Genomic DNA, 24,330 nt, shown 5'->3' with positions numbered 1-24,330 from the left:
TTGCCTTTGGCTAACTGCAACTTATCATGGTGTGGCCACCATGCCTGATGAAAGATGGATGTCCAGTTGGTAGTTTCTACCCTATGCACAATATCTTCCTTAATGCTATGATGGGTAAGGGGTTGAGAAGTACTACACACACACACACACACACACACACACACACACACACACACACACACACACGCTTATTCTGAAGAAAAGTTGTGAAGAATAAGTCACGTTGTCAACAATGCTTCCAGTCATGTGCTGCATTTGTGGATCATGTGTACAGCTGTTCTTCAGGAACAACATGTGTTCTGATCACCTTTAGCATCAACCACATCCAAAACCAATAAAGTGTAGTTGAGCAACTCATCTACGCATTCATATTTATTGTTGTTTCTGTACGCTCTTCTGTAAGTCCTCCATGGTTTGCAAAATGCCTTGAGGCAGAAGTCAGGTGATGGCTGATAATTAGATTGACAACTGAGGAGAATTTCAATTATGTTATCCTCAACCAGTATGCTGCACCAGCCATGAAGGGCCTCGTTTAACAAGGAATTTTCTTCTTTCAGTTCTAGACAACCTCTTTTGTTGCTCATGTATGAATGATTTGTTGCAGCCAGCTGATTGTAAAGTGAGGATTGTAACTATTGAAGTATTCATACAGGAAATTTGAGTGCTTCTGCATGCTGTGGAACAGCCAGCACTAAAGGGGTTTGCGAATGTTATCAGTGGATACTCTGTTAAAAAGTGCTTCTTCTCTCAAATCAGACCACAAGTGAAAATAGTGCAGCAAGTCTGCCCCTAACCGGGGTTCATTAACATCTGCTAACAAAAAAGTACACATAAATGTGTTGCCATGACTGAAGTGAACAGTGCTGCTGGTACAGCCGTAGTCTGTAATAATTAAGCCATTTATCGCTTTCAACTGAAGCAATGTACCTGAAGTGTGAGGACAGGCAGTATTGTTTAGGATTGTGCTTCTCTCAGAAACCAAGTCAATCAGAAAATTGTGGTTGGTACTAATGTCAAAAATGTAGGGGCAGTCATTATGGCCAGATATGGGAAGAAAACTAGTTTGATTCACACATCTGGTGGCTTGGTACGCTTTAATAATTTTGTGACCTCTGACACCTAATCAGGATCACAAATGGCATATTGATGCTCACATGGAAATATGCATTTGTACATGTATGCACTGAAACTTGCCTAGAACCAGGACTGTCACACAATCTGCTGGCTGCTGTTAGCACTCTGAGTAGTGTGTAGTACTGGCCAGTTTTTTATTGTCACCTGATCATTGTGCATCTCAGTAGCTGAGAGATTTTGACGTGTGGTATGAGCATTGTGAATCTTCGGATATGTTCAGCCCTGCTTAGTTACTGTGATGGTGTAGACCAAGGCGGCTGCAGTGGCTTTGTAGACAGCCCTGCTCACTTGCTGCTTGCCACATCATTGCACAATATGGGTGCTGTGCGCATGTTTCACTAGTGGCTGTTGGGTAAAAAGGACATCCATCTTGTAATGCAAAACACGGTCAGCCACTTGCAGTTTAACCTCTTGTGTGTGTCCTCCATTAGTTATTAAGGACACCTGAATCCTGTGAGGCAATTTTCTCACCCATATGGCATACAGAATATTGTCTGGGGTTTATTTAGGGTCCACTAAAATTCATAGCTGGTATGAGAACTGCAACGGTGTCCCCATCCGTTCAACTACTCACAGAAAATTGCCTGGCAGATTTGTTGCTCTGGAGACTTGCATGATCATTGTAATGAAATCAACTTAGCCATTTCAAATTTGCAAAAAGACAGGTGGTAATATGATTACATTGCTGATGATGGAAGCATGCTCACCTATGTGATACAGTAATGTGGAATATTTCATTGTATCTGACCCAGTGTTGAAGCACAAATCAAATCAGGAGAAGTGTAACCCCAGTGTTGTACATGGGCACTAAAATCTGATGTAGGTCCAGTAATGCTTGCTGGTATCAGTTTCTGCTGCTCGTCTGTCAGGAAGAAGTCAATCAGATCTGTGGAAGGCAACACAGAATTTCACCATGTAGAAACAACACATTCTTGTACACATGTAGGAGGACAGTTGTAGTCACTTTCACTAGTATCCTCATACTTGTATAGCTCTCTATTGTCCATTGCACTACATAATCCATTAGAAGCACAAGAAATATTGGCAAAAGATCCTAATAGCCTTTGATGTTCCACAACATCCATTGACTTGGTAAGAATATAGTGCTGCCTGTTTTCAGAGTTTGTTGAAAATGTACAGTTGCTGTGGAAGTTTCATAGTGGTGAGTATGCAACATCATATGCAGAGAATGTTTCCATGAGTTGCACCACTTTATTGACATGAATCAACACACAATAAGAGGTGCATACTTCATAATGCAAGTGTACAGCAAGACAATAATGAGAGAGAAGAACAAAGGCAATAGAATATTCAAAGACACAAACTCATACATTGTTCTTGGTATCAAGTTTGCATGCCCAAATCGATCTAGACACTCAGTATCACCACATGCATACTGATCTTTTCTTCTGGTACCTATGAGTCATTATTGAATAGCATATAAGTTTCTGGCATCTTTCACACACTGAAGTCATCTGATAGGCTTTCATTAATAAGTTCTAAAGTCATGCAGCAGTTTTGTTTTAATTAGTAAAGATGAGCAATAAGTCTTGTTATTGAGATGTCACCAACATTGTATGTAATCTATTGTGTGATGATGATGGTGGTGGTAACAATGATGAGCCATAAGCTATTCAATAATAATAATAATAATAATAATAATAATAATAATAATAATAAGCTATTCTTTGCTGGAATAAGATACAAACCTTGACAAGAATAATTCTGCAAACTCAATGTTAAATCAATCGTATCTGTGTGAGATCCTTCAAATGTTTTTCAATGATTTGTTAAACTCTCATTTATATTTTCAAAGGAATGAATCCTTCAAAAGTGTTCATTATGATGAAATAAGGACATTGTTCTGTCACTGGTAAATGACAAATTATCAGCAATATTTGCAATAATATACTTAATTTTGAAATAAAAATTGTAATGTATATTGTTGCTAGAACAACACTATTGTCATAACCACTTGCCAGGACCAAATGTTCATCCTACATATATTTTTGTATGTCTTTTTTTTCTTTGAGGGATTTCATTTGATCTGCCCTGTAGAGCATTAATCCAATGGAAATAGCCAGGCTAGTGAAACTGAGATATAACAATTATCTTGCGATTATGTATTTTCAAAGATGACATTGTTGCATTGTCCACAGAACAATGTGTGTCTCCCCTTACAGTTGATTAATTTGTCCTTTCCAGATTGAATGTTAGTGGGAGAAATCAATAATTGAATTAAGCTTATATCCTGTAAATGGACCAAAATTACTGTAGTCAATATCTATGGTACCTTTTATTACCTGAAAGTTTCTTTCACAATTGCTTTTAAGTAAGGCAATTTGTTAAGAACATCAACTGTTATTTCATCAGTTTCCTTGAGGACTGATCCGATTTCACTATATGCTTTGTCTTGTACCTCAGGATTTGTTGCTAAGCAGTAGAGATTATACAGTAGAGCTGGAACAGTCTGAAACAAATTTACCAAAATAAGAACATTACTAAAAATTTAGAGTTTCTACAAGAGCTATCAAGACTTAAAGAAAGTTATAAGATGCACAAAAACTAATCAGGCTTAATGAGAGATTATCGCATTGCTACCTATGAATTGTCAGTACAGTGACACCACTATGTACCTAACAGAAACTCAGATGGCAAACCAAACATTCTGACATTTAATAATAATTATGGTATTCTGCCTTACAGCAGGTTTTGTCATGGGTTAAGCCTCTTCGACTTTTGTCTGTCCATAGCCAGTCTTTTCATTTCTGAATATTTGTCTCCATGGTATATTGTCCAGCAAATGATATCTTCTTTTTCCTCTTCCCCTTTTCCCCTCCACCATTCCATCTATTCCTTCCTTCAATAAACAGTCCCTCCTAAAACAATGTCCAATCCAGTTCCGTTTTCTCTTTCTGATGACTTTCAGTATGTTTCTTTCTTTTCCAACTCTTATTAATACTTCTTCATTGCTTACTCGGTCTTCCCATTTCACTTTTTCCGTTTTCTCCTTATCCACATCTCTAGCGCCTCCAATCTTCTTTCATCTTCCTTCCTCAATGTCCAGGTCTCCACACCATACAGTACAATGCTCCAGATGTAGCATGTGACAAGTCTTTCCCTCAGATCTTTGTTTAGTGGTCTGCAAAGTAATTTCTGTTTCCTCTTGAATCCTTCTTTTGCCATTGCACTTATTTTCCTAATTTCTGTTGAGCAACACATATCACCCATTATTACACTTCCCAAGTAATTGAAGTTATTCACTTACTCTATTCCCTCTCCCCCTATTTTCAAATGGCATTTTCTCCCCTTTCCTCCAATTAACACGCATTTTGTTTTCTTCTTTTTAATCTTCATCCCATATTCTTCTAGTTTTGTGTTTAGATCATCTAACATTTGTTCCATCTCTCTTGCACTCTCTGCCATCACAACCATGTTGGCTGCAAGTCTTATACACTCCACTCTCTGACCCCCTATACAAACTCCTCTCCTTCCATTAAAACTTTCATTAATAATTTCCTCCAGATACTGAACAGTGTTGGTGATAAACAATGACCCTTTTTTACACCTTTTCCCAGTTCAATTTCTTCACCCATCACACCTCCTATTCTTACTCTTGCTCTCTGGTTCAAATATAAAATACTAATTAGCCTTCTATCCCTCCATGAGCTTTGGGAAATTATTAGGCCACTGTTTCAAGAGGAGAATGAATGTGATGATGCTGAAGACAAGGTGGTGTTATTTTGAATTTTGTGTATGGAGAAACACAAGGTATGGAAAGGGACTTGGAGAATCGGTGGATTATAATTCAACTTTCAGTGAATGAACAATGAGTTGGTTACAGTTTGTGGATCAAAAATGTGAGAAAAATCTTGAAAATAATATGATGTATAAGAAAAGTAAATGCATATAAATGCAGGAAAAAGAATAATTAGACTTGATGTAAGATGGTAGGGAAACAAGAAATAATAATTTACGAATCAAACATAAAATACATAATAACTTATCAAAAGGAAACTGAATATGATTAAAATACGGGGTGTCAAGAGGGGGGAGGGGGGTTGCAACAGGTACAAGGAGCAAGACAATGCTGTGGAAAATAACTAGAACAAGATGATGATTGGTAGCTGTTCCATTTCTGTTTCACTCAAATATGGAGTGAGGGAAGATGACTGCCTGTATGTCTTATTTTGTCCTTTTGTAAGATGAGCATTGGGGGCAGTAGAATTGCTCTGCAGCTTGTCACAAACTTTGGTTCTCGAAACTTCCTCAATAGCATTTCAAGTAAATCTTGTCTTCTTCCCCATATAAGCTTCCCATATAAGCTCAAAAGCATTTCTGTAACACTCTTGTATTGACTGAACCAACATGTAATGAACACCTCTGAACTACTTAGATGTTTCCCTTTAATCTGATTTTTTTAATACTCTACACTCCCCCAGACTTCTCCCAACAAACTGTAGTGAGCCACTGAATCAAATAGCATACCATTAATACAGTACAGTGTATTCCACAAAAGGGTTTACACTGTTTGAACTTAAATAATGCAAACAAAGATAACTAAAACTATGGATTTTTAAGTTACATATATGGTCAGAAATTATTAATGATGTTTTACTGTTGAAGATGTTCCAGATGTCCTCCACTGGCATTAATACAGAACCTGAAAGGTGGCAGAACAGATCGACACACACACTATGGTTGCCATTAGAATGGATCCACAGGCACTCGTAATCACCTCTCTCATTACAGTGCGCTTTAGAGTTCCCCACAACAAGAAGACTAAGAGGGTTAGATTGAGAAGTCTGGGTGGAAACTCAACAGTTTGTCATTAGCCTATCCACCTCTCACTCTCAATAAATATTTCATCCAGGAATTGCCGCGCACTGCAATGGTAATGACACAGTGTGCCATCTTGTTGAAAAACCAGTCTTCATTTCTGTACAGTTGGTGAACAGATGGCACAATTCGTCTCTGCAACATGGTAAGGTACTTTAAACCTATCACTATTCCTTCAAATAAGAATGGTCCAGCAAGTTCTCTGACAGACATACCACATCACAGTGACAACCCAGAAAGATTAAAAGCACATTCTTCTGTAATATCGGGATTTTCTCTTGCCCACAGTTGTAGTGATTGATGGTTCCATTCAATTTAAACAATGCCTCACCAAAAAATGACAGTCAACTGTTCATTATCACAAATCTATTCACAAAATTCTGGGCGCCTATCTGCATCATCATCAGTCATCATGTGAAGCAACATATTTTGCTTACTTTAAAGTGCAGTGAACACTTGACATGATTACACCTGATTCATGTTCAGCTTGCCTTAGGACTTCTTTTGGAATCTCATGAAACCTTGTACCACTGGATCTAGCCCTCTCTCATCCACTTTCTCAAACTTGTCATGTATTGTTATACGTGATGGTGACGCAGCATCAAACTCTGCTCACACTTGTCCCAGTACTTCTTTCATGTTTTCACATTTCCAATAACACTTTACAATGCACTGTATTTGTTCCAAGGAAAAGTTTCCAGCCATCTTGTTATTAATTTGTAGTTACTGGCAACTGAAAATAAACAAAAGAAAATGAATGGTTACACACACTGGTCATGAGAGCACCATATACTCACTACTGGATCGGACGTCAGCCCAAATAAATACCACTCATTACATCCATCATCTGATGCCCAGTGGAAAGCATCGGTGTGCCTTCAACAGTGAAATTTTTATTGGTCATACACCTTTCCATCCCTTTAACCCATTTAAGTCATGATCCTCCTCTGCGCTTTCTGTTTGTTAGTCTATATTCAAAACACGTTGGTGTATTCTATCTTGCCCCATTTTCATAAAGTGTCCAAACAACAACAGTTATCTGCATTCTATTTCATCCATCATGGGATCTTTCTCATTTGCTATTTCCCACACATCCTCACTTTTTTCTGTGTTCCAAGCAGGAGATCCTTGATGCTCATCTTAGAAAGTCCATCGTGCACCTTCAATCTTATTGTGATTCTTTTCCACAATCCCTTAATTCAATCAGTTTTTCTAGTCGTCTCCACATGTTCAATGTTTATTAATGATACTCCCTAGGGATTTATATCTTTCACAGATATTGTTTACATTGCCTGATATTTCAAAATCTACCTGCTTGGTTTGCTCAGTGTTGACATATGTTGTTTCACAATCCATGAACACTAAATGTGTTTCCAAATTTATTTAATATCTTTTTTCTACCAACTGTTGTACAGAGAATATACAGTATTACCAATACACAATCTCCCTGCTCTAATTCCACTCTGTTTTTGATGCCTACGCTTTCTGCTTTGATTCTGTTTCCCAAAATCTGACCATACAACCTTCCTATCAAGGTGGTTACATTGATGCCTCTATAATGAATATAATCGTGTCTGTTCCCTTTCTTGTAAATGGAACTTATTACAGATGCATTTAAATCCTCTGGTAAGGAAAGAATGTAAGCAGGAGAGAGATTAATCGGCAGTCATTATATCAAAGATACAGACCGTAAATGTGAAAATCCACTTATATAAGTGGTTTTGACAAAGAGCACATTGTTGTGGTGCTGTGGCTGGAAACAAGAATCTCTGATATGGCACAGCTGGTTACCTGTTGGTGTACTGTTGTCATGAGCACCCATGGAAAGTGGTTGAAGGGCGGTGAAATAACAAGTAGGCCATATGATACTGGACAACCACAGCTCATCACAAAACATACTGGTTGGAGGATCCTCCACCGTGTAATCTAGGCTAGGAAAGCAATCTGTGGCAAATCTAATGACAGTTTACAATGCTGGTGCAGGCACAAGTATGTGGAGCACAAAATTCAAAGGCCATTGTTGAACATGAAGCTCTACATCACACAAGCCCTACGAGTTACTGTGTTGACCCAACAACATTGTCAGTTGTGATTGCAGTGGGCAGAGCATCACTTAGTTTTCACTGTGGATAAATAGAAACACATTGCCTGTTGAATGAATCACATTTCTGGATACTAAGAGAATGGCTACACGAAACATCCATCGCACCATAGATGCAGGCCAGTGAGGGCAGAATTATGCTATGGGTTGAGTTGGGCTTACATGGGTCCTGTGGTGGTAATTGAAGGCATCATGACAGCAGTTGAACTACATGAACATTATTGGGGACCACCTGCATCACTTCATGCTTGAAGTCTCCCACTATTGTGATGATATCTTCCAGCAGGATAACTGTCCTTGTTGCAAGGTTTGAATCAAGCTACAGTGGCATTATAGTGAACTCACACTGATGTCCTGGCCAGGAAATGTGCCTAATCTGTACCTGCTGGAACACATATCAGGTGCCAGCTGCATGCCTGGAAATCACCATCCTGTAATTTGCAGGAATTGCTTGACTTGTATGTACACATCTGGTTCTAAATAGTTCTGGAATCCTGTTGAGGACTTGTAGACTCCATGCCAAGCAGAATCTCTGTTGTACTGTGACTGGAAAGTGGAGCAACATGCTGTTAAACAGTTGGCCATAATGTTTTGGCTCATCGATGTATACACAGGCGCAACCTCCAAGGAAGTTAAGATTCATAACAGACTATATGACACAACTGCAAAATTCAGAATTAAAGAGGCAAGATGTTTGAGTCTACAGAAATGCAGAATATTGATCAACACAAAAGTACTAGTAAATTATAAAAAAAGAAACATCCTCTGTAAGACTGAAGACAACAGTAAACTAGAGGAAACATCCAGACATAATCTGGAAAGTTTACAACAAGATTCTGTGAAATCTCTAAACAAAACGAGATTGGCCTACAAATTAAATAATATTAGGAACATCAATGAACACACAGCAGCAACAACATACAATGAGATGAAGGAATGCATTGATAGGGCAGGGCAAGTGGTCTTAGGAGTAAAGGACAGTTCTAAGAAAATGAATCTGGTATGGATAAAGGGTATTGAGGAATAAAGTGATTAATTACATAGGACAGTGAGGACAGGAACTGCTATGCAAGATATAATAGAGAGGTTAAAAAAGAAGTTTCTACAGCAAAACGGCTGATGTAATAGAAATGCGCGAGGGGTCAATAGGTATATTGGAGCTAACAAAGCAAGAGATGCCTGGAAAACAATAAAATACCTTCAAGCAGATACATTAGAAAAGCTAATGTTCCAGTAATCAGTGTACAGGGGTGGAGGAGCAGTACAAAAAGCTATTGAGCAAGAACAGAAATGAGTATAAACAGGCAGTGTATCAATGTTTGTCCTACCTACCTGAGTTAACTTACATTTTTAATTTTGATCATCTTGTGGTCCACTGATGAATAATGTAAATGTTAATAAAAAAACACCACAGCTGTATTTCATTTTTGTTTATTATACCACAATCAGTCTCATTCTGAATGAACATCTCCAGGTGACCAAAAATCCATCAGTTGTCCACACTGAGGTGACAGAAGTCATGGGATACCTCCTAATATCATGTCATACCTCCTTTTGCCTGGTGTAGTGCAGCAACTCGATGTAGCATGGACTCAAGAAGTCACTAGAAGTTCCCTGGAGAAATACTGAGCCATGCAGCCTCTATAGCTGTCCATAATTGCAAAAGTATTGCCAGTGCAGGATTTTGTGCATGAACTGACCTCTTGATTATGTCACATAAATGTTTGACAGGATTCATTTTGGATGATCTGGCTGGCGAAATCATTTGCTCGAATTGTCCAAAATGTTCTCCAAACCAATTGTGAACAACTGTGGCTCAGTGGCATGGTGCATTGTCATCCATAAAAATTATGATGTTGTCTTTAAGTAGAAGAACATAACCATTTCCATTCAATGATCAATTCAGTTGGACCAGAGGACCCATTCCATTCCATGTAAACACAGCCCACACTATTATGGAACCACCACCAGCTTGCACACTGCCTTGCTGACAACTTAGGTCTATGGCTTCATGTTACCAGGCCACAGTTTTCCAGTCATCTATGTCCAACCAATATGGTCACAAGCCTAGGAGAAGTGCTGCAGATGATGATGTGTAGTTAGCAAAGGCATTCCATTGATTTTCTGCTGCCATAGCCCATTAACACCAAATTTTGCTGCACTGTCCCAATGGATACATTCATCGTTATATCCCACATTGATTTCTGTGGTTATTTCACACAGTACTGCTTGTCTGTTAGCAATGAAAACACTGTGAAAACACCTCTGCTCTTGTCATTAAGTGAAAGCTGTCAGTCACTACATTGTCTGCTGTAAGAGGTAATGCCTGAAATTTGATATTCCCAGCACACTCTTGACACTGTGGATCTTGGAATACTGAATTCCCTAACTATTTCTGAAATGGAATGTCCCACGCATCTAGCTCCAACTACTATTCCGTGTTCAAAGTCTGTTAATTCTTGTTGTGTGACCATAATCACTTGAGAAACCTTTACACATGTATCACCTGAGTATAAATGACAGCTCTGCCAAAGCAATGTCCTTTTATACTTTGTGTACATGTTACTATCACCATCTGCATATGTGGATTATGCTATCCCATGTTTTTATGACCTCAGTGTACATAACTAGTTCTCACAAAATAACTTAAATGTGCCAATGTTATGACTCAAAAATGTCCAACCACCATACATAATGCTGAAAGGCACATTATGGACCATGACAAGCCCACTGAAATGCTTTGTTGGCTGTCTGGCATAAGCACAGTCCTCAATAAATGCAGGAAACCAGACTGGTTTTCGGAGCAAGAGGATGAATTATTGTAACTCCTTGCCCTTCAATGTTTACTTTGGAGAGAAAGGTGTGTGCTATCCACCTGTATCATCATTACCTGAACTTGCCACTATTTTGAAGAAGAATGTTATAAGATTCCCTTGAAAACCACACAGGACCTTATTTACCAATTCCAATTGAATGCCAACAGTATTCCTATGCCATATTAGGCTTAGTAATGTGTAGCGTTTTTGGTGTTTCCATATTTTTGTTGGCCCCGTACATCAGTTCTTCAAAGAAGGAGTGGATTTAAGGATTAATGTCATATTGACAACAAGGTCATGAGAGAGAGAGAGAGAGAGAGAGAGAGAGAGAGAGAGAGAGAGAGAGAGAGAGAGAGAGAGAGAGAGAGTAAATGCTCACTTTGCAAAAGGATAGAAAGGGAAATCACCTATCCCTTTTAAAAGGGACATAACCTGGCCTTTGCCATTGTTGATTGAAGGAAATTACACGAAACCTAAATCAGATTGACAATATGGGGATTTTATACTTCCAAACATGAGTCCAGTGCCTTACCAATAAACCCCTCTCCACATTGTTTACTGGAAGAAAATGGGGAGCAGGCACGAGGAACAAAACCAGATCGCTTAAATGGCAAAACAAAACCTAGGGTTCTTCTGTCATGTTCTGCACCATGTAAATAACAAAATATTTGTAGTCATCATGGCAGAGTCTGTGGCTCTGGTCTTTCATTTTATCTTCAAGCTGGGTGGTCATGCAGTACAGGCTGTTGACAATATTTCTAGATCAGTTGAGAAAACAGGCATGTTCTCACAGGTAACCCATTTTCTGGTGCAGCACAGGTTTTTCAGTCAGTTCCTTGTATGAGCAATCACTATGCAGAATATTTAGAAATGATTTGTGGTTTAACAAGTGTGCTAAAAATTAAAAACGCTTTTACTTGAGAATTTTTTTATTTTATTTTTTTAAGCAAATATGTTGATTCATGCCAATACTAATCTCTTATGCATTATAGCAGTTATATTTGTGTGTGGATGAGGAGTGTATTTGGATAAAAATGATTTCGAAGATCAATGTTGAACAATGTTCCCTTACATCTATCATGGTTCTTCAGATATGTTGATGGTGAATTTTTAATCTTGCTGCATGGCAGTGAAATGTGGAAGAAGCTCATCAACCAACTGAACGGTACACTTACAAATATAAAATTTTCAAGGGAGGTGGAGAAGGACAAGATGCAAAGCTGTTCAACCAAGCCAGGACCACTAACATACAGTAAGACTTCCATTCTGTGGCACAACAACTAGTAAGATGAGTAGGGAACTAAACAGGCAAAGAATCAAACTAGTCTTCTGGCCATGGAGGAAAATAAAAGAAATGTTACACTGTATTAAAGATAATCTTGGACAGAGTGCCAGGGATTTACAATACTCCTTGCTAGTGTTGTAAAAGTTAGTGGGCCAGTCTACAGGGACTGTTGTCAACCAGTGTTGAGTGTCAGCATTGCTTTAAATACAGGAATTTCAAAAAATTAATGGTGGCTGAGCACAGCCTGTTAAATAAACATAATATTTTGTTTGAACAAACGAGAATTCTTGCTCATATGTCAAACTAATGGGAATCTGATCAAGGAACAGTGTGTCCAGCAATTCATCATTTTCAAATTCCAAGCCTTTACCTGGTTTTTCAAGGCAATTTTTTTTCCAGATTATTTTTTAATTTAATTTGACATGAAAACATCTTGTTTTCAAACATATACATTCATAATTACTAGAATATCTATAATTCATTACAAGACATTTCTTTAGTGGTATAATTCACAGATACATATTGTTTCTCCTTTTCTCTTTCACCCTGATACATATCGTTTCTCGTTTTCTCTTTCACCTTCTTATCTCCTTATTTTCCATATTGTCTCTGTACACAGAACATGCACTGCAAAACCTGTCGACGCCATTAGCATCCTGGACTGAGTAATATATTTCTTTTGAGCAATTGTGTTTTTGTTTGATTTTCTACTATAAATTCAGAGTTTACAGAAAAGCACCCCTCAACAGAACCATCTCCATGTGAAACATAATTCACACAAAATCTCAGAAACATGATTTTGAAGCTAATTTGATTATACCAATTCAGAATTTATCGACATGATTTTCACTTCCCTTGAACATCTCTCCTTCAAATCTTATTTATCTGCAAATCTTGACAAATAAAAGTTTGACACAGGCTGCCTTTGAACCCAACATTCTTCCGTTTGATATAGAAATTTGAAGACATACTGTCGATCTCCTTTGAGCTTTTTTGTGGTTTAATGTGACTTCCAGATTCAAGCAGAAAATCACATGTGTTAAGTCGTACTTGAGGGGTGAATTATTTTGCAAATTCACTAGTATGCCAATAATGCATGTTTGCATGCTTTCCTTTAGCAACAATATTTCTTCTTCAGACACATTCTTAATTTTTTTTTTTAGTGCACTTCTTGTAGCAAAATCAAAGTCGAAATGTCTTGCCATAATCAGATTCTTTACATTCTACGGTACACGTCAATTTTCAGTAAAGATGACTTTTTGCTATTTAAGATGTCCAGTTTCACAACTCGCTGCATCAAAATGTTCATAAGGTTATATACTTCATCAAACTGAAATGCAACGATTGGGTCATTGCTCTAAAAACTCAGTAAAAATGTTTCCAACAAATGTACTGTTTAACTAAGCAATGTCAGTTTTGGAGCTAGCAATTTGTTATTACATTTTCAGAAACAATTCTGAAACTTGATGACAAAGGAATGGTTTTCCATTTCTTTCTCTCGGTAACATAACTTCGAATATGTCTAACAATTTCCGCAGCTGCTTCAGCTGTATTGATCCATCTTGTTCCACAATGTGATGTAGGAAAGAATGAAGATTTGTTTATCTCAGCCTATTATGACCTCTGTGCAGGAGAATCGTTAAATGAATAATAAAACACTTTAAAAATGGCACACTTTCCTAGTTAGTTCTGGATATGTCTGTTTTGAAAGGGCCACATAGTACATGCAGAAAGGTACTGGTACCAATTGTTAGCAGTTCTAGAACATTGAAGGATTCGTGCAGTTCCTTGTCAAAGTCACTCAGAGGTTTTCAAGGTCCATCCACTGAAAACTATAACATTTTTGTTTTGTTTTGTTTTCCAAACTCAATGATCATTCTACACCTTCGTGCCATCATTTGCCCTCGCACATTTCATAAAAACTGAATCAAAGTAACATGTCATTATTAATTATTTATCTTGGTCCCAAAATCATACATACAAATCCCTCTGGGAATTTAAAAAACAGTATTGACGCTTTCATGAAATTAGAGTATGAACATTTCATATTTGTCAATGAGGTCAGAAAGTTTATGTCTTGTGTATGGTGCCATAGCCCCACAGCGCCAATTCGTGTACAGTGTTGTAACCAAGGAGGTTAAAATATTATATTCAATTTATTCTAATCTCTTTGGCTGTAACAAAGTTTTGATTTTTGCAGTTGCATGTTGCTTGCAATATGACTATCCAAAAATAATATCCAAGCCTTCATGGGAATACGGTTGCACAGTCGACTGAGCTCCGAATTGACAGATGACTCCTGATGGTGTACAAACACCACAAAATTTCAGCTCATGCAGCCATCTGACAGTAACCTAAGGGCCAATTCTCACTGTCCGTCATGGCACCATTACAGCACCATCACATCAACTCAACTCACACTGCTTTCCTGAAAGACTGACAGAATTCTCCAACACCAACAGTCTTCTCCCCAATTGCCAGTCTGTCTTCAGAAAAACAGATCAACCCTAGACCCTTTACTAAGACACTCTACACATGTCACAAAGACCATAAACATAGGGTAATGCACTATGCCATCCTTGACATCGAAAGGGCTTTGACAAGATATTGCATGATGGGCTAGTATATAAACTGATAAACATTGGCATCCTGAATAAGCTTGATTAATCAGCAAATTATTAAAAGACAGACAGTGAAAAGACCACATTGATGATGCCACATCTTTTGAGTTCACTCCCCAAGCAAGAGTTGCACAAGGTGGCAGTTTATCTCTTCTACTATACACCCTACACACAACAGAAATTCCCAAGATGCAACACACCAATGAACGGGTAGAGGTATATGAAGATGATACTGTCTGTTGGTGTCCTGTTGCCTCCATGAACATCATTCAACATCAAATGAGTCACTACGTGACCCAACTACAGAAATGAATGAGGCAGTGGAGAATAAAACCAAACCCAAATACGAGGGGTACTCAAAAAACCAGAATTATTTTTTAAAAGGTATATGTATTTTCAAATTGTTTACAAAACAACCTTATCCTATTCAAAATACTCTCCATTACAACTAATACATTTGTCCCACTGGTGCTTCCACAGTTAGAAACATTTTTTGTTGTCATCTTTAGAAATGGCTGACAGCTCCTCCCTTGTTTTTTCTTTACTTCTTCCATTTTGTCAAATTGGCATTTTTTCATGCCTCTTTTCATGTGTGGAAATATGAAAAGTCACACAGAGCCACTTCAGCTGTGTAAGATGTGTGGGGCAGCAGAACCACGCCATTTTTAGCCAAAAATTGTTTTGCAGAGATGGGTGTGTGCAGGTGTGTTGTCGTGGTGGAAGAACCAGTTTCCTGTCTGCCACAAATCAGGTATTTTTTTTACAAACACTGTTGCACAATCTTCTTAAAACTCCCAAATCAAAGGTTTGATTGATGGTTTGACCTGGGGGAACAAACTGAATGAACTACTCCCTTGGCATCAAAAAAGCAAACCAGCATTGTTTTGATGTTTGATTTGACTTGACAACTATTTTTTTTTTTAAGGGGTGACTTCAGTTTTTTACCATAGCATCATCTTGGTAAGCTGTTTCCAACATTAAAACGGTTTCATCACCATTTTTACCAAGTAGAAAACAAAATATCACAGCTGCACATTGTTCACTCGCCATCATAATTTTTTTAATGGGTTTTTATTTTTATTTTATTTTTTTGGGTACCCCTCATAAGATTCAGACCATGCTATTCAGAGTCTAAAACACTCCCTGAAAGTCAAATATTGACAAAAGATTCTTACAACTCCAACTCTAGGATGTGCAACCACAAGGTGCCAAAACTTGGAGCTTACCTTGCAAGTATCTAAATTGGAACCATCATATCACATATTCGATATGCACTAGGACACTCCCACAGCCACAGCATCAACAATAGACTTAACACTTACAGTACTTATTTATATAAGACCTGGAACTTTTCCAGTTGCTGGCATCTCAAAAAACAAAATAGAATGGCTCTTTGTCTCTGAATACAGCTTACTATGATGCACCCTCTGTCTCCCCTCTCCAACCACCTGAACAGCTGCTAACAGTACCCCATTACAGACCAGACTCAAACAACTATGCACCTGATAAAAATTCCATATTATCAAAAACAGACCCAACATGAAAAATATATTAACCACAAGACCCAGACAAACAACTAAACCAAACCTCTTGCACAATACCACTTCTACGTATGACGACATTGCAGAGGAACTTGCTACCCTTACACAGAACACAGACATTCCACCACACTTAAAGGAAAGGGTTTTCAATGAAAAGAACTGATAACACCTTACCACCTACATGCCTACCTTTCGTGTCACCACTACTCCATCAATATAGTCATATAATAATTCTACTACTGTCAAATTACTGTCACAACAAATTAATTACTAACTTAATTCAACACATATAGAATGACAGTCAAAATACTGTTGCCACAGATGTTATAAGTATGTCGATTCATCTAGATGAAATATATATCACTCAGTAATGCCAATGGTAGCTGAAACAGCAGTGAATCTGGACACTTCTAACTTTTTTCCAAGGATTCCATCACAAAAGACTTCATAGTCAGTGGGTGTATTGTTGTACCTTATGTTTCTACATTAAAAAGTTGGTGCTGTTTTTCTTACGTTTTGTCTCTTTCAAATACATTTAAAGAAACTGGAACTTTGGGAAGTGAGTCTGGAAATATAACAATAGTGATGATTTGGGGTTGGTATATAGTGGAAGCGGTATATCGTTCTTTGTCTTAAAAACGAAACAGACTAGTAATATAATGTAATTGTAAATGTAACTGTTTTAACCCAGAGAAAGACAAACCAGGTTATCACAAACTTGACAGTATTCATTGCTGTGGGATTCCAGCACAGCAGGAAGACACTGGCTGCATGGCTGGATATTCCTCTTGAGCAGGTGGTCACAAGTAATGACTGGCAGCTGTCATGTACACACTGATCAGCCAGAACATCTAATACGCGGTATGTCCACCTTTGGCATGGATAATAGTGGCAACACATCATGGTATGGAAGCAACCAGGCCTTGGTAGGTCACTGGAGGGAGTTGGCACCACATCTTCACGCTAATTCCCGTAAATTCTGGGAAGGTGGAGGGGGGGGGGGGGGGCACATGCTCTGATGACATGTTCAATCACATCCCAGCAACTGGAGCTCGCTACTGTGTTCCTCAAACCACTCCATCACACTCTTGTTCTTGTGACATGGTGCATTATCTAGTTGAAAAATGCCACTGCCATTAGAACACATGATCATCAGGAAGGAGTGTACATGGTCTGTAACCAGTGTACGATACTTCTTCGCCATCATGGTGCCTTGCACAAGTTCTACTGGACCCATAGATGCCCATATGAATGTTCACCAGAGCATAATGGAGCCACCACCAGCTTGTCTCCATCCCACAGTACAGATGTCGAGGAGCTGCTCCCTTGCAAGATGATGAATTCATGCCCTCCCATCGGTATGATGGAGATAGTATCAGGATTCTTCAGACCACGCAATGCTCTGCCACTGTGCCAACATCCAGAACTGATGGTCACATGCCCAATTCAATTGTAGCTGCCGATGCCATGGTGTTAATATTGGCACATGTGTGGGTCATCATCAGCTGCAGGGCACATGTGTGGGTCATCAGCTGCAGCTGCCCATCATTAGAAGTTTTAAGTCTACTGTGTGTTTGAACACACTTTTACCCTGCCCAGCATTAAAGTCTAATGTTTGTTCTGCCACAGTTCACTACCTGTCTTGTTTTACCAGTCTGCCCAACCTAAGACATCCGACACCTGCATTGAGGGGTGACTGCCCAACACCACAATGTCTGGGCATGGCTTCATCTTGGTTTTGCCACATGTTGAAGACACTCACCACAGAACTCCTTGAACACACAACAAGTTGTGCAGTTTCTGAAATGCTCATGCTGAACCTCAAGGCCATCAAAATCTGCCTCGGTCAAACTCGGATACATCACGCACATTCCCACGTCTATACAAAGACAGCATGCACACTGATACTACATGCACTGTGTGTCTATCTGACCAGCAGTCATTCCTCGCCAGGTAACACTGCTATCGCCTGAGTGGTTTATATCAATAGTAGGTCAGTGGGCATAATGTCCTGGTTGATCAATATAGATGCTGCATATATCTCATACACACTGCTCTTAAATGGCCACTGTCCATCAGACCCACTGATAAGTTGTCATATGAGTTCTTTGCAAAGTCTCTTGTTTGACTTGTCTTTAATACTAACAACAAGAGGAAAAAAAATGAAGATTGCTATTCACCGTAAAGATGACACTTAGAGTTGCAGACAGGCTCTGCACCAACCCCACCCCTCCCCCACCCCACCTCCCTGCCTTCCAACCTCTCGATACTGCAGCTGTTGGCAGTATAGTCCCTGCACATTCCACCAGATAGTGCTCTTCTTTCCCCCACTTGCAGCCTCCTATCTGTTCCCTTTCCCTGCCCCCTCCAGATTGCTATTTCTGTTCTACGTGACAGCTGCATTCTGGTCTGAGCTGCCAGAGATGGTGGTTATGTGTGAATGACATGTTCTTGCTTATATGAAGGAATGCCTGTGTGTTTCCTTTTCTGAAAAAAGCTTTGGCCAAAATCTAATGTGTAAGCGTCTTTTTGTTGTGCCTGTCTGCAACTCAACATGTCATATTTACAGTGAGTAGCAGTTTATATTTTCCTTATGTTGCTGATATTTCAACCGGGAGTTTCCATTATTTGTCTTTAATACTCATAGGCTTCTGTTTACGTGTGCAATTGACAATCATAACAATGCAATAATGCAATAATATTGCAAAGATGAAGAAATATATTTGGATTTGCTCACTACTACCAAATAGATTTGAGGATTCTTTTATATTTTGATTTGTATTAAAAAATGCAGTTGGCACACCTATCACAATGGCTTTAAGAATTTAGGACATACACCAATGCACGGTTTGTAAGTTTTCAGAGACTTAAGACCAACTCTATCGACAGCAAAATGGCAGCACCAGCAGTAACTGTATGTGTTACAATAGCAACATTAATTTTTCCCAAGGGCATGCAGCTTTACTGTATGGTTAAATGATGATGGCGTCATCTTGGGTAAAATATTCCGGAGGTAAAATAGTCCCCCATCTGGATCTCTGGGTGGGGACTACTCAGGAAGACGTCATTATCAGGAGAAAGAAAACTGGCATTCTACGGATCAGAGCGTGGAATGTCAGATCCCTTAATCGAGCAGGTAGGTTAGAAAATTTAAAAAAGGAAATGGATAGGATAAAGTTAGATATATTAGGAATTAGTAAAGTTCGCTGGCAGGAGAAACAAGACTTTTGGTCAGGCAAATACAGGGTTATAAATACAAAACCAAATAGGAGTAATGCAGGAGTAAGTTTAATAATGAATAACAAAATAGGAATGAGGGTAAGAACAAAATAGGAGTGTGGGTAAGCTACTACAAACAGCATAGTGAATGCATTATTGTGGCCAAGATAGACACGAAGCCCATGCCTACTACAGTAGTACAAGTTTATATGCCAACTAGCTCTGCAGATGATGAAGAAATTGAAGAAATGTATGATGAAATAAAGGAAATTAATTAGATAGTGATGGGAGATGAAAATTTAATAGTCATGGGTGACGAATTCGATAGTAGGAAAAGGGAGAGAAGGAAACATAGTAGGTGAATATGGATTTGGACTAAGAAATGAAAGAGGAAGCTGCCTGGTAGAATTTTGAACAGAACATAACTTAATCATAGCTAACACTTGGTTCAAGAATCATAAATAAAGGTTGTATATATGGAAGATGTCTGGAGATGCTGACAGGTTTCAGATAGACTATATAATGGTAAGACAGAGAGTCAGGAACCAGGTTTTAAATTGTAAGTCATTTCCAGGGGCAGATGTGGACTCTGGCCACAATCTATTGGTTATGAACTGTAGATTAAAACGGAAGAAACTGCAAAAAGGTGGGAATTTAAGGAGATGGAACCTGGATAAATTGACTAAACCAGAGGTTGTATAGAGTTTCAGGGAGAGCATAAGGGAACAATTGACAGGAATGGGTGGCTTTGAGGAATGAAATAGTGAAGGAAGCAGAGGATCAAGTAAGTAAAAAGATGAGGGCTAGTAGAAATACTTGGGTAACAGACGAAATATTGAATTTAATTTATGAAAGGAGAAAATATAAAAATGCAGTAAATGAAGCAGGCAAAAAGGAGTACAAACATCTCAAAAATGAGATCGACAGGAAGTGCAAAATGGCTAAGCAGGGATGACTAGAGGACAAAAGTAAAGATGTAGAGGTTTATTTCACTAGGCGTAAGATAGATACTGCCTACAGGAAAATTAAAGAGACCTTTGGAGGAAAGAGAACCACCTGTATGAATATCAAGAGCTCAGATGGAAACCCAGTTCTAAGCAAAGAAGGGAAAGCAGAAAGGTGGAAAGAGTATATAGAGGGTCTATACAAGGGCGACGTACTTGAGGACAATATTATGGAAATGTAAGAGGATGTAGATGAAGATGAAATGGGAGATACGATACTGCATGAAGAGTTTGACAGAGCACTGAAAGACGTAAGTCAAAACAAGTCCCCGGGAGTAGACAACATTCCATTAGAACTACTGACGGCCTTGGGAGAGCCAGTCCTGACAAAACTCTACCATCTGGTGAGCAAGATGTATGAGACAGGCGAAATACCCTCAGACTTCAAGAAGAATATAATAATTCCTATCCCAAAGAAAGCAGGGGCTGACAGATGTAAAAATTACCGAACTATCAGTTTAATAAGTCACGGATGCAAAATACTAACGTGAATTCTTTACAGACGAATGGAAAAACTGGTACAAGCCGACCTCGGGGAAGATCAGTTTGGATTCCATAGAAATATTGGAACACGTGAGGCAATACTGAACCTACAACTTATCTTAGAAGATAGATTAAGAAAAGGCAAACCTACGTTTCTAGCATTTGCACACTTAGAGAAAGTGTTTGACAATGTTGACTGGAATAATCTTTTTCAAATTCTGAAGGTGGCAGGGGTAAAATACAGGGAGTGAAAGGCTATTTACAATTTGTACAGAAACCAGATGGCAGTTATAAGAGTCGAGGAACATGAAAGGGAAGCAGTGGTTGGGAAGGGAGTGAGATAGGGTTGTAGCCTCTCCCTGATGTTATTCAATCTGTATATTGAGCAAGCAGTGAAGGAAACAAAAGAAAAATTCAGAGTAGGTATTAAAATCCATGGAGAAGAAATAAAAACTTTGAGGTTTGCCGATGACATTGTAATTCTGTCAGAGACAGCAAAGGACTTGGAAGAGCAGTTGAACGGAATGGATAGTGTCTTGAAAGGAGGATATAAGATGAACATCAACAAAAGCAAAACAAGGATAATGGAATGTAGTCAAGTTAAGTCAGGTGTTGCTGAGGGAATTAGATTAGGAAATGATACACTTAAAGTAGTAAAGGAGTTTTGCTATTTGGGGAGGAAAATAACTGATGATGGCCGAAGTAGAGAGGATATAAAATGTAGACTGGCAATGGCAAGGAAAGCGTTTCTGAAGAAGAGAAATTTGTTAATATAGAGTATAGATTTAAGTGACAGGAAGTCGTTTCTGAAAGTATTTGTATGGAGCATAGCCACGTATGGAAGTGAAACATGGACGATAACTAGTTTAGACAAGAAGAGAATAGAAGCTTTCGAAATGTGGTGCTACAGAAGAATGCTGAAGATTAGATGGGTAGATCACATAACTAATGTGGATGTATTGAATAGAATTGGGGAGAAGATGAGTTTGTGGCACAACTTGACTAGAAGAAGGGATCTGTTGGTAGGACATGTTCTGAGGCATCAAGGGATCACCAATTTAGTATTGGAGGGAAGCGTGGAGGGTAAAATTCGTATAGGGAGACCAAGGGATGAATACACTAAACAGATTCAGAAGGATGTAGGTTGCAGTAGGTACTGGGAGATGAAGAAGCTTGCACAGGATAGAGTAGCATGGAGAGCTGCATCAAACCAGTCTCAGGACTGAAGACCACAACAACAACACAGCAACATTAAGAGCAGACGCAACATTCATTACAACAGACCTCAGACAAACTACATTCAACTCCAATGGCTTTCACACTTTTTAACAAAGATAAGACTATTCCAGATTAAACTATCACAGCAGCAGCACCCATTCTTTTTTCCCCATCTTTCTCACTGCAAGAACTGACTGTTAGCATTCTCTGAATTGTTCAGTTTGTTGGCCAATTTTTATGCAAATGAAACTAACGTTATGACTGCGAGAATTAATTAACCAGTAGCAGAAGTTGTCAATGCAATGATATAAAGGTTGGATTGTAGACATATGAAGGCTTAGTCACTGTTGCCAGTTTGTATGTTGCCACATTGAGTGTTGGTATTTCTCTGTAGAGTCCTTAATTTATGGCACTGTTGTTCATTTTGCATCTGATTGGGAGGTACATTAAGCAGCATTAATATGACAAAATATCTGGTTCTACAATGCTCTTTAACTAGAAGTTTAGGAGAATTTTAATGGCAGAATAGAGATAGAAGCAATAAGTACAGCCAGCAGAGGTACATTCAGCCTGCAAGTACTACTGTTACAACAACAACAGGTCAGCTGTAACATTGCTCTAAAGTTTCACAAAAAATTGCTGAAGTCAAACCTTCCTCAGCACTGATTCAGTTTTCCACAGAATTAAATCTATTGCTGCCATGACAAATGTTCACATTGAACACTTTGTTGGAGCTGTTTTCCATGTACTAATCACCAGGTGACATCCATCTTACCTTTTTTGTTTAGCTTAGCCATAATTATCCATTGGAATACCCACATATGGAATATGTCAGCCTGGTTTGGCAGGCCTTGTGGCTTATTGTGACGAAGGCCCTCTCCATGTTTCCATATGGTGAAGGCATGCAGTCAATCAATGCTGAGAACACAGTGACTAATTCCACAAGACTATATTTGCCAGTGAGGCAAATCACCACTCAAAATGGCTCTTATTTCACTGTTATACAGTTCTCTAATTTTTGTGACCAGGAAAAGATTGAGTATATACTTAGACTTTCATTCCACCCACAATTAAATGGTGAACTAGTGTGAATGGTACACAGGTTTGAGTCAAATATGTAAAATTTTGCTACAGGAGTATCCAGAATAAATGCACTGACATTATTCTTGAACACAAACAGGTTCAGTCCAACAGCCAATAAAAATCCTTTTTGGAAACCTTGATAGGCAGCATCTCTGAACAAGGCTCCACCAGTTATCACTCTTAAGAAGCCCATGGACTTGAGCCCTGTACCATCATCTGGCTTAGTGCAGTGTCTCCTGTTGAAGATAGGCAGCTTCCACTGCCCAACAGATGGGATTTTCTCAGCATCCCCCCCCCCCCCCCTCCCAGCCATCCCTGCAGGAGCCAGGATTTCTGGAGAGATGGGGAGGGATGTTGTATCACAATTGTAGTACGACAATGATATATCCAATTCACCAGCATCATCACTACTTGATTTCAGCACTAAGGTGCTGGCTGTGGAACTGTGCCTCCCTCTTGCAGCCAGTCTAGATGGTTCCCATACAGCCACTTCCATAATATCACTACAGAAATTGCGTCACTAGTTGGATACACCACTCATTATTAGTAACTCAGCAGTTCAGCTGCTGTCATGTGGAGTTTTTGCATTAGACCTTGTTTATCATCTCATGTACTCAAGGCTTTGGTTGGTACTTGCAGTTAACAATTCTTATAATGGATTCAAACTTGCTAGAGTTGGGAGCAAGATCAGGAACTCTGTTTGGACTAACTCATGACAATTGAGTTATTCACAAGTACTCTGTATTTGAGTATGAACTTGCTTGAGTTAATACACAGTGTTTATCATGTCATTTACAGAAGCAGTTGGATTCCTTTTAAAAGCCACACGGGGTAGCCACACGGTCTGAGGCGCCTTGTCGTGCTCCACGCATCCTCCCCTGTTGGAGGTTCAAGTCCTCCCTCGGGCATGAGTGTGTGTGTTGCCCTTAGTGTAAGTTAGTTTAAGTTAGATTAAGTAGTGTGTAGGCTTAGGGACTGATGACCTC

General features: G+C 38.9%; 1 protein-coding gene across 1 annotated transcript in view; it reads right to left on the bottom strand.

Annotated features, from left to right (window-relative positions):
- Positions 1–24,330, bottom strand: part of LOC126299529 (probable cytochrome P450 CYP44) — a 233,793-nt gene that overhangs the window by 73,599 nt on the left and 135,864 nt on the right. The window contains exon 7 of the mRNA XM_049991511.1: positions 3,438–3,604. Coding sequence (XP_049847468.1) covers positions 3,438–3,604 — 167 coding nt within the window. The remainder of the gene's footprint in view (positions 1–3,437; positions 3,605–24,330) is intronic.

The sequence above is a fragment of the Schistocerca gregaria genome, chromosome X (assembly GCF_023897955.1).
Source record: "Schistocerca gregaria isolate iqSchGreg1 chromosome X, iqSchGreg1.2, whole genome shotgun sequence".
NCBI lineage: Eukaryota > Metazoa > Arthropoda > Insecta > Orthoptera > Acrididae > Schistocerca > Schistocerca gregaria.
This window is presented reverse-complemented; position numbering and strand designations above follow the sequence as displayed.